The following is a 16,139-nucleotide window of genomic DNA, read 5'->3' as shown; positions in this document are numbered from 1 at the left end:
TGCCATAGTACACTCAAAGTAAAGTACACTCATCTAAGGTGATCACGTAAGAAAGCTCATAATCTGAACAGACTATTAAGATCTTTTGGACGAATGCTATTTGACCACATGCAGAAAAAAAAGTTATATTATTATTTCAACAATCCAGTATTGTTGTTCATTTAGAAGCTTTAAAAGCTAAGATATAAAAGCTTCCAAATATCAAAAAACGAGTAATGGGTTATATTTTAAACATAACCGCGAGAAGACGTAGGACTTATATAAACGTAACGTATTTAGGTATTGATATTAGAAACAACTACTGCTATGCTGTGTAGAATTATTAGCAATTTTTTTTCAAAACTTATGGGAATAAAACCAATAATTAAGAACATAATCAAAATTGCTTTGTTTCTAACTATTAAGGCCCTTATTTACTCAAGCGAATGTAGGGCATTTATAGATTTCTTATTGATGATAGTATTTAAAGTTTGAAAATTCTAAAAATCAAATTTTTAGAATTTTTTAGATTTTTCAAGGAAATTGTACCGTTTTCTATTTCATCAAATATATTATATTAACAATATGGTTCACTTCGAGCTGGTCCCCATCCCAGATTGATGTGAATTATGAAACCAATAACTTTCCGTGGATCACCAAATATCTCTGGGCTAATTTTATTCTTCTTCATCCACCTAGAGATGTCGTAAAATCCCGAATAATCGATTAATAACTAATCGATTATTCTCGATTCGTGTCGATTAATGAATTGATTAATCGTTGGACAATAATCGATTCAAAATTATTCGATTATCACAACGATAAATCGATTACTCGAAGCAATCGATTATTTTGCGACATCTCAACATCACCACCATTGCCATCGCAGCTCCAGCCATCGTCGGCCTCTAGCCGTGAGCTCCGAGCGATGCGATGGGCGATCGCATCAATCGCAACCGACACCACTGCATCGATTACTTCCCAACGATTAATCGATTCAATAATCGAATCGGGAGTAATCGATTAGTTACTAATCGATTAATCGGGATTTTACGACAACTCATAGATGTCGATTACTTCGATTAATCGATTCATCGTTGTGATAATCGATTAATTTCGAATCGATTACTACTCAACGATGAATCGATTCAATAATCGTCAAGAATCGAGAGTAATCGATAAATCGAGATTTTATGACATCTCTACATGGCAGTACAGTCAAACCTCCATGAGTCGATATATTGAAGAGACCATCGACTCATGGAAATATCGAGATGTGGAATAGGAAATCCTTGGGAATCCTGTTTGAAGGGACCATCAGAGTAGCCCAGAAAATATTTTTTAATATGGCATAATTTGCTTCCATGAGTCGATATCGAGTCATGGAACATCAACTCATGGAGGTTTGACTGTAGTAGTAAAATTCTTCTATATTTCAACATTTGTTCTACAATTATTATTTTACATAAAAAGTAATCGGCCGGCTTGGCCCTCCAACTTCGATGTTTAAATGTCATCAATGTGATTTGACATTTTTAAAAATTATAGTTTCGATTTATCATGACGGCCTTTGGGATGCGCTAGTGTATTTTAAAACTTGATAACATAACTACTATGTACACTAATATTTACATTGAAATTTGATAACCTAGATTGGAACTGGCGCCCTAATTGGAGCCGAATGCCAGCAACGGACTTTTTTTTTACATTTACCAAAGCGTTCATGTAAGGTTTTTATCCCGACCAAACGGTGGACCTCCACACCGAAGGCACAGCTTCTTTTATACACAAAGAAAATATTGTGGTGGACCCGAAGGCTCGTGGAATACTGCATTTTGATGTCCGTGTTAGGAATGCACGGGATTGGTTATATATGAAATTTTTATTCGCTTTGACAAGAATTGAAAATTTCAATAGTTGATCGTTAATAATCTCAAACCGAAAGATACAGGCGCTAGTAAATGTTCGAATTCTTCCCTTTTTTCTGCTTTGCAGTTGTGCTGTATTCAGTCCGCCATACAATACTTTCCGGAATTCTGCCTCTGGCATGAGTTATTGGCTGAATACTAAATGATAATGAAATGATAAGTTCAATCCCTGATTAAAAGTATTCTCTGTATTTATCTTTTGAGCTTTTCAGGAAAGCTCAATTTGACCTAATAGTTAAAACAATTATATTCTTTTGTTAAAATCAGCAAGACAATTCTTGCCGAAATAATAATATGCAAGGTAAACTTAAAAATAATTCTTTATTTGAAAATAACAAACGATATTTTCAAATCAATGTGAATAGTTTTGTGTCCGTGCAGAATGGTTATTTGATCTTGTTTTCACCGCATTGGCTCTTAGCGCGTTTGGTTACGAATGATATGTAGTGCAATTTTCGCCATCACCACTGACAAACTACGTGATTATTAATCGCATCAGGATACATGCCTAACAAAGACTTCAAAATATAATATCGCGCTGTTGCCAGATTACTGCCTTTAATTATATTCATTTACAAGCCATCAGCTATCTTAACAGGGAACTGCAGCTGCCTCCACTCACATTTGATGATGAAATACTTTTGAGTTTACCCAATGAATAATGCTCATTTCTAATGTACTTCCATAAATGATAACCTGCGAGTTTTTATGTCGATAAGTGAAAAAAAAAATACCAAGTCATGAGCGTCCCATATTTTAAGTACCCGTATAACAGTACCATTAGGATTTTACATGAGCTGATTGCACGAAACTAAACAATGCATCAATTAAATTAAATCGTTAGGTATACGGAAATCTATCAAATGATAAACAATTCAGACAAATTTCAACAAGATCCATCATATTTCAATGTATATTTCATTTTTTTAACATCCATATGGAAGATGCGATTTGGCTATTATCTAGCTAGGTATTGGCGATTGGCACGGGACTTCACCTTTTCCTCATTTGCCACGGCCAGACATTGCGGGGTAGAAGGGTTTTGTTTTAAGCAAATGACAAAACGACTTCAAAGCTTACGTAAAGTGTACTAATGCCGAATGATGCAATTCGCGAAGTCGAAGCAAATTCTGCTCTTCTCTCCTATGAGAAATCCCATTGCTATCTGTCAGAGTTTGAGTGAAACATGGCCGCCATCTCCTCCTCTCTGTTGCTCTACTGTAAAAACCCATAAAGAACTGTCATTGTTTGTGTGAAGAATTTTGCTTCGACTTCGCGAATGGGAAAGCACACATACAGCAATAAGCCATTTTATGAGACAGACTCGAAAAGCTGATCGAAATTTTGAGTGAACGGCTCGGTTTTTGTTTTGGTAAGTTTAAATGCAAACCATCATCATTTCGTCATCATCATCATCATTTCATTCCCTTTTCGCAAATGTTCCTTGTAAAATGTAAATATTAGTGTTAGGTCTCCAGTCATTTGAGCTTTCTATAAAATGGCTTATTATATACGTTGAATGTGCGCCTGCTTGCGAGAGAGCAGCCTGCCCATGATCGCATATTTGTAACACTAGCATTTTTGTTCAATTTGTAAAAAGCCTGTGAATCGTTCAAAAAGCTCAATATACTGCATTTATTCCATCTGAACGTGATAAACATGTTAGGGGTCATTGTAATGACACGGTTTTCACGGCCATCTCATTGATGGGACCATTGGTGGCCATCTGAGCGGATGGTAGCTTTACGTGATCGGATTCCAGTCCAGACATATGTCGGTAATTATTCAAAGTAAACTAAACTGACTAAGACGGTACACTCGAATCCAAGCTTGTTTACTAAATGTACTATACCGCCATTCGCGAAAGAACACATAGTTGCAACCAACTAACTAGCGTATCGATGCGCTCCAAACTAATCCCCGAATGGGACTGCACTTGACTAGTACTGGTATGGAACTACTTCCAATTATGTGTTCCATCTGAAAGATATTAACATGTTCGTAATAATGCAACAATAAGTTCGACTGCCCGGTCAAGCAATATTGCACCACTTCGAAACACCACCGCGTTCTAGCCGAGATCGATTGTTGATAAACTGTGTCTTCTGAGCGGATGGTTTGACTGACAAACAATGGCTTAACGTAATCTGACCCAGTACAGATATTTGGCGGATTTCATAGACGAAAGTCAAAGTTTACTGAAACCTTCAACGCATTTTCACTCGTCAGCCCTGGGAATGGCTATATTGGGGGACCAAATTTGCGGAATAGTAATCCCACAGATAACAGATATTGAAGCTAGAACAAATTTTATTGAAAATCCTGTGTAAACTTTTGAATTGATATACGTTGGCCCACTACTGCCATCTACTCAACTGATTGCGGCAGTACCTAAGGATGCAGCTGAATTACAACCGTCGAACGCAGCCAATGCATTTGACAGCTGCAATCGGGCTGCGTTTTCAATAACAATGATCCTTGCGCCATCTCCTATCGATTGCCAAACGCGGTTCCAATTTAAAATACATTTGAATTAACGGTTGCGGATGTTTACACACGTATGGGATGCCAGCCTCAATATCTGTTATCTGTGGTAATCCCTATGCGGAACAGCTGTAGATGAAAGCGCGCGTTGAAACAATTGAGTTTTCCGAATCCATTGTCAATGAGAATGGTAGCATTGTTTCAATAGCGACTATTGATTGTTTTCTTGAAGGGAAGCTACAACATACGACGCACGAGCGCAACTTGAACTTGTTTTCGCCATGTTGGCTCTTACACAATCGCGTTAGATTAACGGCCGGAGCCTAGTGCCACTCTTGCACTCGCCACTGGCATTGACAAACCATGTGATTATTTATCGCATCTATGAGGAAATTAAATTTTAAAAACATATAACCGAAAAACTGTACAAAATTTCGCGAACACTCGTTTAATTGACACCCGCTCCGGCATCCCTAACACGGACATCAAATGTTAGTACCGCACTGTTGGCTGATTTTTGCCTTTATTAATATTCGTTTACAAGCCGTGTTAGTGTCCACACTACCTATCCGAGATGTCTGAAGTTGCCGCCGAAACTGCTGCTGCAGCGCTAATGACTTCCCCTATCACCATTCCCCGCGCGTCGATCGTTACATCGATTTGCCAAAGCGTTTTCTGTTGACAATGATGCTGGAAATAATGCCGACAGAGTCCGTTCTCGGTTTTAAAGGATAACTCGTTCGTGCCAACGTTTTGTATGGGAGTCCGCTGATGAAAACACAGCAGCTTTCTCTCACGCGTAGGGGAGGGTGTCGGCCGTGTGAAAGGAAAAGATTGTGCTAATTAGTATGGCAATAGTTTGCTTCCTCAGCTTCGTGACGAAAAACAAAAATAATGTCCCTTCGTGGGCAGCTGCGAGAGGGGGTTTGCGAGAATTAGTTCTAATTTTCACTCTTTCTGGGAATGTATTCGGTGGCCCTGAAAAGGGCCGTTTTGAGGGGAAATATTGGAGTGCAATTTAACCTCCGAAACCGTAGAGAGTGCGTCCCTGCCGCTTCAGAGCGTAGACGACATCCATAGCGGTAACGGTCTTGCGCTTGGCATGTTCGGTGTAGGTGACAGCATCACGGATCACATTTTCCAGGAACACCTTCAGCACGCCGCGGGTTTCCTCATAGATGAGACCGGAGATACGCTTGACACCACCACGTCGAGCCAGACGACGAATGGCGGGCTTGGTGATACCCTGGATGTTATCACGCAGAACCTTGCGATGCCGCTTGGCGCCTCCTTTTCCGAGTCCTTTGCCTCCCTTGCCACGTCCAGTCATGGTTGCTGTATGGTACTGTGCTCGAATACGGTTGAAACGAAACTAATGCTTTCCTATGGCGAGCGTTGCCTCTTTTATACCTCCGACAGGGGTTGGTTCTTCTTTCCGCTTTTATGCTGCTTATTCTTCCGTCGCTTGTGATTGGTTGAGCGCGACGACCGAAGCATATAAAGGGAACGGCAGACGAGCGAGTCTCATTCTTTAACTTCGTTTCAACATACCCGTTTCGATAGGAAGGAAACCAATCAACTACAATGGCTCGTACCAAGCAAACCGCCCGTAAGTCCACCGGAGGAAAAGCTCCCCGCAAGCAGTTGGCTACCAAAGCCGCTCGCAAGAGCGCCCCAGCCACCGGCGGAGTCAAGAAGCCGCATCGTTATCGGCCAGGAACTGTTGCTCTGCGTGAGATCCGTCGCTACCAGAAGTCCACTGAGCTGCTGATCCGCAAGCTACCATTCCAGCGTTTGGTTCGTGAGATCGCACAGGACTTCAAGACCGATCTGCGCTTCCAGAGCTCGGCTGTTATGGCCCTTCAGGAAGCTAGCGAGGCCTATCTGGTTGGTTTGTTCGAAGATACCAACCTGTGCGCTATCCACGCCAAGCGTGTCACCATCATGCCCAAGGACATTCAACTGGCTCGGCGTATCCGCGGTGAACGTGCTTAAATTGATTTATTTTGCCACGCTGCACCATCTACAAACGGCCCTTTTCAGGGCCACTAAACACTTTTCAGAAAAGAGTTGACGGAATTTTCCTACCAATCAATCGACAAAAAATTGCAGATCGAAAAAAAAAAAAAATGCTGCTGCCACCGCTCACTGTTCGAACAGGCAGCGGATCCGGGTAGCGAATTCGTTTCATTGCTTTCTCCTCTTACGATGACACCGACGAAAGGAGCCGGGTAGCGACATACACATACGCATCGAACGTCATACACAATACACATACGACAGATGAAACGGCAGAAAAACGTTAGCGGGACGAAACCAAGCACATAGGGATCACTTCTTCAAACTAGTAAACATGAATGAAAATGGTGCACTTTTCTTGTTCTGTCTGTAGAAATTTATTGCCCTGACCTAGTTATCGAATGAACATACCAATGCTGCACACACGACGCGCACTTCTGGCACACTCACTTGTACTGAAACCTCCAAATTCACTGCACTTTCCGGGATGGGAATCGAAACGAAACTGAACGACAGCTGGAGGCGGCTTTTATAGGGATGTGATATTAGGTAATCGAAGCAATTCACAGTTCGATCGCATTCTTGAAACGGAAATCGCATGGCAGAGAAGAAAAACAAAAAGCATAACTCTTTAGCAGTGAAACAAGTGTTGTCGCCCTGAAAAGGACGGTTTTTGGGTGTGATGCGGGTAATCAACGACTGGAGAAGCCACTTATGCCTTCTTTTCGGTCTTCTTGGGCAGCAGAACAGCCTGGATGTTTGGCAGCACACCACCCTGGGCGATGGTGACACCGGACAGCAGTTTGTTCAACTCTTCGTCGTTGCGGATGGCCAGCTGCAGATGGCGGGGAATGATTCTGGTCTTTTTGTTGTCACGAGCGGCGTTTCCTGCCAACTCGAGTACTTCAGCAGCCAGGTATTCCATCACGGCGGCCAAATAGACTGGTGCACCAGCACCCACACGCTCGGCATAGTTGCCCTTCCTGAGCAGACGGTGAATACGACCGACCGGGAACTGCAGTCCAGCGCGGTTGGAACGGGACTTTGCCTTTCCCTTGACTTTGCCTCCTTTGCCACGGCCAGACATTGTTGGGTAGTAGGGTTGTGTTTAAAGCGAACGACAAAACGACTTCAAAGCGTACGTAAACTGTACTGATACCGAACGGGCGAAGCGACGGGCATTATATACTCTCGTACCGCTGCGCCTGACTAATACAAGGGTGGAAAACATGAAGCAGGCGAAATAGCACGCACACCGAAGGGGAGGAACCGGAGCCGTGTGCCGTGTGGGTATAAAAGAGAACCACTACGGTCGGTTGGTATCAGTTTTCCTTTCAGTTTGAATCGAGACAAACCTCTATCCACTACGATGGCACCGAAAACCAGTGGAAAGGCCGCAAAGAAGTCCGGCAAGGCCCAGAAGAACATTGTTAAGGGCGACAAGAAGAAGAAGAAGCAACGCAGGAAGGAAAGCTACGCCATCTACATCTACAAGGTGTTGAAGCAAGTCCACCCGGACACTGGTGTCTCATCGAAGGCCATGAGCATCATGAACAGCTTTGTCAACGATATCTTCGAACGCATTGCCGCCGAAGCTTCCCGTCTGGCTCACTATAACAAGCGATCGACCATCACGTCCCGCGAAATTCAAACGGCTGTCCGTCTTTTGCTCCCAGGAGAGTTGGCCAAGCACGCCGTCTCTGAAGGTACCAAGGCCGTTACCAAGTACACCAGCTCCAAGTAAATGATAATCGATGCTAACCCAAAAGGCCCTTTTCAGGGCCACTATTACACTTGCGAAAAGAGTTTATTTTGGAATATGATTCTGTCTTTTGGCACGCTGAATGTGGCTGGCAAGACAAGTATTGTTGGTTTTCAGCTCCGATATGGGGGCAACCCGGCTACGCAAGAACACGCGACTGCAAACATCATAACGCTATAATGAATAAGATTGCCTTTCGTTCTGCATCGCTTTGGTAGTGTGTTCCGTTTCACTTGGCATAATGGTAAAACGAACGTCAGCATCTCGCTTGGTCGCCGGGGCATTGTGATCTCAAGCATACATTTGGCATCGTTTGCCGGGGATAATCTACAGTTTCGCTTCCGAGAGTTCTACTCTACATCCTAAGGCCTATAATGACGATGAGACGTTTGCTCAATGAATCATACACCGACTCGAAAGCACACATACGGCAACTACTGCTGCACTGTCAATGTCCCATCACGGAACTATCTGTATTGTGTATTCCATCCGAGCGTAATAAGCATGTTCATGATCAGTGGGTTATTTCAGTTTTCACCGCCTTTTCAAATCGATTGATGCATAAACTTACATCGTTAGTTTCGCATCGTTTTGTTAGTGTTTATTGTTTCACTTGGCACACGTTTGAACTGTTACTTTCCATTGGTGAAGCGTTGACAACATTGCTTCCTGTGTTTCCATCGCGTAAACACTATCAAGCGTCCACAACTCTGCTTGGTCGCATCTGCAGAGAAAAATAAACCAAGAGATAAAAAGCACATCCCATCAATCACGGGGAGTTGTAATCGCTCCAGCCAGTTGTAGCAACAGATTGTCAAGCACATTATTTAGCATCGTGTGCGGTGGACATTCCATACTTTAGCCTTTAACGAAGAAGAGCCGTTTGCTAAATGTACTATACACCCACTCGAAGGCACACATACGCTACTACTGCACTGTAAAGTATCGTCTTGGAACTATTTGCATGGTGTATTCCATCTGAACGTGATAAACATGTTAGCCATCTCATTGATGGGACCATTGGTGGCCATCTGAGCGGATGGTAGCTTTACGTGATCGGACCCCAGTCCAGACATATGTCGGTAATTATTCAAAGTAAACTAAACTAGACTCAGACGGTACACTCGAATCCAAGCTTGTTTGCTAAATGTACTATACCGCCATTCGCGAAAGAACACATAGTTGCAACCAACTAACTAGCGTATCGATGCGCTCCAAACTAATCCCCGAATGGGACTGCACTTGACTAGTACTGGTATGGAACTACTTCCAATTATGTGTTCCATCCAGGGTTGGAAAAATCAAATGTGCAAAAAACCGAGGATGATCAAACTCACCCACGATCTTACTTTTAAATTATCAAGTGATAAAAACTCGCCAGCGATTAAGAATCGTTTGAAAATCATATCTTGATTTGAAGCACTTACCGTTAAATATTGAAAACTTTTTCCTTACCACCATGAAACCATAACGCCAAATAGAAGACATAACGGGACTGTTGACAATTAGCAGATCATAGTAAAGATTAATGTTTGAATGAAAATTCTGTGTTTATTATTGTTTGAGTACATAATTTGAGAACTCGCCTACTGTTTTCACGTGAAAAGTTTTCACATGAAAATAGCAATCATTATCGTCTGATAATGATTCAGCACAACACTGGTTCCATCTGAAATATATTTACATGTTCGTAATAATGCAACAATAAGTTCGACTGCCCGGTCAAGCAATATTGCACCACTTCGAAACACCACCACTGGGGCAACGTTCTAGCCGAGATCGATTGTAGATCGATAAACTGTGTCTTCTGAGCGGATGGTTTGACTGACAAACAATGGCTTAACGTAATCTGACCCAGTACAGATATTTGGCGGATTTCATAGACGAAAGTACTTAACATTATTCAAAGTTTACTGAAACCTTCAACGCATTTTCACTCGTCAGCCCTGGGAATGGCTATATTGGGGGACCAAATTTGCGCAATAGTAATCCCTATGCGGAACAGCTGTAGATGAAAGCGCGTTGAAACAATTGAGTTTTCCGAATCCACTGTCAATGAGAATGGTAGCATTGTTTCAATAGCGACTATTGATTGTTTTCTTGAAGGGAAGCTACAACATACGACGCACGAGCGCAACTTGAACTTGTTTTCGCCATGTTGGCTCTTACCCAAGCGCGTTAGATTAACGGCCGGAGCCTAGTGCCACTCTTGCACTCGCCACTGGCATTGCCAAACCATGTGATTATTTATCGCATCTATGAGGAAATTACATTTTAAAAACATATAACCGAAAAACTGTACAAAATTTCGCGAACACTCGTTTAATTGACACCCGCTCCGGCATCCCTAACACGGACATCAAATGTTAGTACCGCGCTGTTGGCTGATTTTTGCCTTTATTAATATTCGTTTACAAGCCACCCAGCCGTGTTAGTGTCCACACTACCTATCCGAGATGTCTGAAGTTGCCGCCGAAACTGCTGCCGCAGCGCCAGCTGCATCGCCAGCTAAAACCAAGAAGCCACGGGCCCCGAAAGGAGAAGGCAAGCCGAAGAAGCCATCGACTCACCCCCCGGTGAACGATATGGTTGTTGCAGCCATCAAAACCCTGAAGGAACGCAACGGTTCGTCCCTGCAGGCCATTAAGAAGTACATCGCTGCCAACTACAAATGCGATGTCGCCAAGCTTGCCCCATTCCTAAAGAAGGCCCTGAAGAATGGCGTCGAAAATGGCAAGTTCGTCCAAACCAAGGGAACCGGTGCCTCTGGATCGTTCAAACTGAAAGCTGAGGCCAAGAAAGCCGCCGGAGAGAAGAAACCGAAGAAGGCCGGAGAGAAGAAACCCAAAAAGGCCGCCGGAGAGAAGAAGAAGGTAACCAAGAAGCCAGCCGGTGAGAAGAAGGCCAAAAAACCAGCAGGCGATAAGAAAGCCAAAAAACCTGCTGCGGCCAAGAAAGCTAAGGCTGCTGGTGCCAAAGCCGCCAAGAAGGCAGGAGGTGTGAAGAAGGCTGCCCCCAAGCAGAAAGCAACCAAGCCTTCCAAAACTGCCGCCAAGAAGCCAAAGACCCCGAAGCCGAAGAAGGCCGCCCCGGCCAAGAAAGCCGCCCCGAAGAAGGCTGCCGCCAAGAAGTGAATTTGCCATTTCCAACGATAACCGTACGGCACTGCACAGGAGTGCCATACCTGTTTACCCAATCAGTCCTTTTCAGGACTACCAATTTCGATCCCACCAGAGAGTTATGACTGATGATTTTCCTATCACCATTCCACGCATGCCAATCGTTACATTTCGAGTTTGCCATTGATGAACATACCGCCAACCGAGTTTGCCATTGATGACCATAAAGCAACCTCAAAAGTCCAGGCTTTTTTTTCGGGCCATTTGCTACTGACTAGGGCACAGATTCACATGCGTTCCAAATCGAAAGCTCACAGTGCCAATAACTTCCCCTATCACCATTCCCCGCGCGTCGATCGTTACATCGATTTGCCAAAGCGTTTTCTGTTGACAATGATGCTGGAAATAATGCCGACAGAGTCCGTTCTCGGTTTTGTGCCAACGTTTTGTATGGGAGTCCGCTGATAAAACACAGCAGCTTTCTCTCACGCGTAGGGGAGGGTGTCGGCCGTGTGAAAGGGAAAGATTGTGCTAATTAGTATGGCAATAGTTTGCTTCCTCAGCTTCGTGACGAAAAACAAAAATAATGTCCCTTCGAGGGCAGCTGCAAGAGGGGGTTTGCGAGAATTAGTTCTAATTTTCACTCTTTCTGGGAATGTATTCGGTGGCCCTGAAAAGGGCCGTTTTGAGGAAATATTGGAGTGCAATTTAACCTCCGAAACCGTAGAGAGTGCGTCCCTGCCGCTTCAGAGCGTAGACGACATCCATAGCGGTAACGGTCTTGCGCTTGGCATGTTCGGTGTAGGTGACAGCATCACGGATCACATTTTCCAGGAACACCTTCAGCACGCCGCGGGTTTCCTCATAGATGAGACCGGAGATACGCTTGACACCACCACGTCGAGCCAGACGACGAATGGCGGGCTTGGTGATACCCTGGATGTTATCACGCAGAACCTTGCGATGCCGCTTGGCGCCTCCTTTTCCGAGTCCTTTGCCTCCCTTGCCACGTCCAGTCATGGTTGCTGTATGGTACTGTGCTCGAATACGGTTGAAACGAAACTAATGCTTTCCTATGGCGAGCGTTGCCTCTTTTATACCTCCGACAGGGGTTGGTTCTTCTTTCCGCTTTTATGCTGCTTATTCTTCCGTCGCTTGTGATTGGTTGAGCGCGACGACCGAAGCATATAAAAGGGAACGGCAGACGAGCGAGTCTCATTCTTTAACTTCGTTTCAACATACCCGTTTCGATAGGAAGGAAACCAATCAACTACAATGGCTCGTACCAAGCAAACCGCCCGTAAGTCCACCGGAGGAAAAGCTCCCCGCAAGCAGTTGGCTACCAAAGCCGCTCGCAAGAGCGCCCCAGCCACCGGCGGAGTCAAGAAGCCGCATCGTTATCGGCCAGGAACTGTTGCTCTGCGTGAGATCCGTCGCTACCAGAAGTCCACTGAGCTGCTGATCCGCAAGCTACCATTCCAGCGTTTGGTTCGTGAGATCGCACAGGACTTCAAGACCGATCTGCGCTTCCAGAGCTCGGCTGTTATGGCCCTTCAGGAAGCTAGCGAGGCCTATCTGGTTGGTTTGTTCGAAGATACCAACCTGTGCGCTATCCACGCCAAGCGTGTCACCATCATGCCCAAGGACATTCAACTGGCTCGGCGTATCCGCGGTGAACGTGCTTAAATTGATTTATTTTGCCACGCTGCACCATCTACAAACGGCCCTTTTCAGGGCCACTAAACACTTTTCAGAAAAGAGTTGACGGAATTTTCCTACCAATCAATCGACAAAAAATTACAGATCGAAAAAAAAATGCTGCTGCCACCGCTCACTGTTCGAACAGGCAGCGGATCCGGGTAGCGAATTCGTTTCATTGCTTTCTCCTCTTACGATGACACCGACGAAAGGAGCCGGGTAGCGACATACACATACGCGTCGAACGTCATACACAAACGACATGAAACGGCAGAAAAACGTTAGCGGGACGAAACCAAGCACATAGGGATCACTTCAAACTAGTAAACATGAATGAACATGGTGCACTTTTGTTGTTCTGTCTGTAGAAATTTATTGCCCTGACCTAGTTATCGAATGAACATACCAATGCTGCACACACGACGCGCACTTCTGGCACACTCACTAGTACTGAAACCTCCAAATGCACTGCACTTTCCGGGATGGGAATCGAAACGAAACTGAACGACAGCTGGAGGCGGCTTTTATAGGGATGTGATATTAGGTAATCGAAGCAATTCACAGTTCGATCGCATTCTTGAAACGGAAATCGCATGGTAGAGAAGAAAAACAAAAAGCATAACTCTTTAGCAGTGAAACAAGTGTTGTCGCCCTGAAAAGGACGGTTTTTGGGTGTGATGCGGGTGGTCAACGACTGGAGAAGCCACTTATGCCTTCTTTTCGGTCTTCTTGGGCAGCAGAACAGCCTGGATGTTTGGCAGCACACCACCCTGGGCGATGGTGACACCGGACAGCAGTTTGTTCAACTCTTCGTCGTTGCGGATGGCCAGCTGCAGATGGCGGGGAATGATTCTGGTCTTTTGTTGTCACGAGCGGCGTTTCCTGCCAACTCGAGTACTTCAGCAGCCAGGTATTCCATCACGGCGGCCAAATAGACTGGTGCACCAGCACCCACACGCTCGGCATAGTTGCCCTTCCTGAGCAGACGGTGAATACGACCGACCGGGAACTGCAGTCCAGCGCGGTTGGAACGGGACTTTGCCTTTCCCTTGACTTTGCCTCCTTTGCCACGGCCAGACATTGTTGGGTAGTAGGGTTGTGTTTAAAGCGAACGACAAAACGACTTCAAAGCGTACGTAAACTGTACTGATACCGAACGGGCGAAGCGACGGGCATTATATACTCTCGTACCGCTGCGCCTGACTAATACAAGGGTGGAAAACATGAAGCAGGCGAAATAGCACGCACACCGAAGGGGAGGAACCGGAGCCGTGTGCCGTGTGGGTATAAAAGAGAACCACTACGGTCGGTTGGTATCAGTTTTCCTTTCAGTTTGAATCGAGACAAACCTCTATCCACTACGATGGCACCGAAAACCAGCGGAAAGGCCGCAAAGAAGTCCGGGAAGGCCCAGAAGAACATTGTCAAGGGCGACAAGAAGAAGAAGAAGCAACGCAGGAAGGAAAGCTACGCCATCTACATCTACAAGGTGTTGAAGCAAGTCCACCCGGACACTGGTGTCTCATCGAAGGCCATGAGCATCATGAACAGCTTTGTCAACGATATCTTCGAACGCATTGCCGCCGAAGCTTCCCGTCTGGCTCACTATAACAAGCGATCGACCATCACGTCCCGCGAAATTCAAACGGCTGTCCGTCTTTTGCTCCCAGGAGAGTTGGCCAAGCACGCCGTCTCTGAAGGTACCAAGGCCGTTACCAAGTACACCAGCTCCAAGTAAATGATAATCGATGCTAACCCAAAAGGCCCTTTTCAGGGCCACTATTACACTTGCGAAAAGAGTTTATTTTGGAATATGATTCTGTCTTTTGGCACGCTGAATGTGGCTGGCAAGACAAGTATTGTTGGTTTTCAGCTCCGATATGGGGGCAACCCGGCTACGCAAGAACACGCGACTGCAAACATCATAACGCTATAATGCATAAGATTGCCTTTCGTTCTGCATCGCTTCGGTAGTGTGTTCCGTTTAATGGTAAAACGAACGTCAGCATCTCGCTTGGTCGCCGGGGCATTGTGATCTCAAGCATACATTTGGCATCGTTTGCCGGGGATAATCTACAGTTTCGCTTCCGAGAGTTCTACTCTACATCCTAAGGCCTATAATGACGATGAGACGTTTGCTCAATGAATCATACACCGACTCGAAAGCACACATACGGCAACTACTGCTGCACTGTCAATGTCCCATCACGGAACTATCTGTATTGTGTATTTCATCCGAGCGTAATAAGCATGTTCATGATCAGTGGGTTATTTCAGTTTTCATTGCCTTTTCAAATCGATTGATGCATAAACTTACATCGTTAGTTTCGCATCGTTTTGTTAGTGTTTATTGTTTCACTTGGTACACGTTTGAACTGTTACTTTCCATTGGTGAAGCGTTGACAACATTGCTTCCTGTGTTTCCATCGCGTAAACACTATCAAGCGTCCACAACTCTGCTTGGTCGCATCTGCAGAGAAAAATAAACCAAAAGTTAAAAAGCACATCCCATCAATCACGGGGAGTTGTAATCGCTCCAGCCAGTTGTAGCAACAGATTGTCAAGCATATTATTTAGCATCGTGTGCGGTGGACATTCCATACTTTAGCCTTTAACGAAGAAGAGCCGTTTGCTAAATGTACTATACACCCACTCGAAGGCACACATACGCTACTACTGCACTGTAAAGTATCGTCTTGGAACTATTTGCATGGTGTATTCCATCTGAACGTGATAAACATGTTAGCCATCTCATTGATGGGACCATTGGTAGCCATCTGAGCGGATGGTAGCTTTACGTGATCGGACCCCAGTCCAGACATATGTCGGTAATTATTCAAAGTAAACTAAACTAGACTCAGACGGTACACTCGAATCCAAGCTTGTTTGCTAAATGTACTATACCGCCATTCGCGAAAGAACACATAGTTGCAACCAACTAACTAGCGTATCGATGCGCTCCAAACTAATCCCCGAATGGGACTGCACTTGACTAGTACTGGTATGGAACTACTTCCAATTATGTGTTCCATCCAGGGTTGGAAAAAATCAAATTTAAAAAAATCGAGGATGATCAAACTCACCCACGATCTTACTTTTAAATTATCAAGTGATAAAAACTCGCCAGCGATTAAGAATCGTTTGAAAATC

General features: G+C 44.7%; 6 protein-coding genes and 1 pseudogene across 6 annotated transcripts; 3 read left to right on the top strand and 4 right to left on the bottom strand.

Annotated features, from left to right (window-relative positions):
- Positions 1-5,382: 5,382 nt before the first annotated feature.
- Positions 5,383-5,752, bottom strand: LOC134225711 (histone H4). The gene has a single exon (XM_062706006.1). It carries the CDS (start codon positions 5,719-5,721, stop codon positions 5,410-5,412), a length of 312 nt encoding a protein of 103 aa, XP_062561990.1. The 5' UTR covers positions 5,722-5,752; the 3' UTR covers positions 5,383-5,409.
- Positions 5,753-7,059: 1,307 nt separating this feature from the next.
- On the bottom strand, positions 7,060-7,558 carry LOC134225709 (histone H2A). The gene has a single exon (XM_062706005.1). It carries the CDS (start codon positions 7,495-7,497, stop codon positions 7,123-7,125), a length of 375 nt encoding a protein of 124 aa, XP_062561989.1. The 5' UTR covers positions 7,498-7,558; the 3' UTR covers positions 7,060-7,122.
- A 206-nt stretch (positions 7,559-7,764) lies between these two features.
- Positions 7,765-8,179, top strand: LOC134225708 (histone H2B). The gene has a single exon (XM_062706004.1). The coding sequence runs from the start codon at positions 7,780-7,782 to the stop codon at positions 8,152-8,154; it is 375 nt and encodes a 124-aa protein (XP_062561988.1). The 5' UTR covers positions 7,765-7,779; the 3' UTR covers positions 8,155-8,179.
- A 2,407-nt stretch (positions 8,180-10,586) lies between these two features.
- LOC134225705 (histone H1-like) lies at positions 10,587-11,359 on the top strand. The gene has a single exon (XM_062706001.1). The coding sequence runs from the start codon at positions 10,629-10,631 to the stop codon at positions 11,304-11,306; it is 678 nt and encodes a 225-aa protein (XP_062561985.1). The 5' UTR covers positions 10,587-10,628; the 3' UTR covers positions 11,307-11,359.
- A 627-nt stretch (positions 11,360-11,986) lies between these two features.
- LOC134225713 (histone H4) lies at positions 11,987-12,342 on the bottom strand. Its single transcript, XM_062706007.1, has one exon. It carries the CDS (start codon positions 12,309-12,311, stop codon positions 12,000-12,002), a length of 312 nt encoding a protein of 103 aa, XP_062561991.1. The 5' UTR covers positions 12,312-12,342; the 3' UTR covers positions 11,987-11,999.
- A 1,291-nt stretch (positions 12,343-13,633) lies between these two features.
- Positions 13,634-14,244, bottom strand: LOC134225710 (histone H2A-like; annotated as a pseudogene).
- Positions 14,245-14,337: 93 nt separating this feature from the next.
- On the top strand, positions 14,338-14,752 carry LOC134225707 (histone H2B). The gene has a single exon (XM_062706003.1). It carries the CDS (start codon positions 14,353-14,355, stop codon positions 14,725-14,727), a length of 375 nt encoding a protein of 124 aa, XP_062561987.1. The 5' UTR covers positions 14,338-14,352; the 3' UTR covers positions 14,728-14,752.
- The last annotated feature ends 1,387 nt before the right edge of the window (positions 14,753-16,139 follow it).

This window comes from Armigeres subalbatus, chromosome 3 (genome assembly GCF_024139115.2).
Source record: "Armigeres subalbatus isolate Guangzhou_Male chromosome 3, GZ_Asu_2, whole genome shotgun sequence".
NCBI classification, from domain to species: domain Eukaryota; kingdom Metazoa; phylum Arthropoda; class Insecta; order Diptera; family Culicidae; genus Armigeres; species Armigeres subalbatus.
Note: the sequence above shows the minus strand (reverse complement) of the source record. Positions and strands in the feature narration are given on the sequence as shown.

Coding starts and splice junctions, on each gene's coding strand:
- LOC134225711 (XM_062706006.1), bottom strand. CDS start 5,721: ATGACTGGACGTGGCAAGGGAGGCAAAGGACTCGGAAAAGGAGGCGCC.
- LOC134225709 (XM_062706005.1), bottom strand. CDS start 7,497: ATGTCTGGCCGTGGCAAAGGAGGCAAAGTCAAGGGAAAGGCAAAGTCC.
- LOC134225708 (XM_062706004.1), top strand. CDS start 7,780: ATGGCACCGAAAACCAGTGGAAAGGCCGCAAAGAAGTCCGGCAAGGCC.
- LOC134225705 (XM_062706001.1), top strand. CDS start 10,629: ATGTCTGAAGTTGCCGCCGAAACTGCTGCCGCAGCGCCAGCTGCATCG.
- LOC134225713 (XM_062706007.1), bottom strand. CDS start 12,311: ATGACTGGACGTGGCAAGGGAGGCAAAGGACTCGGAAAAGGAGGCGCC.
- LOC134225707 (XM_062706003.1), top strand. CDS start 14,353: ATGGCACCGAAAACCAGCGGAAAGGCCGCAAAGAAGTCCGGGAAGGCC.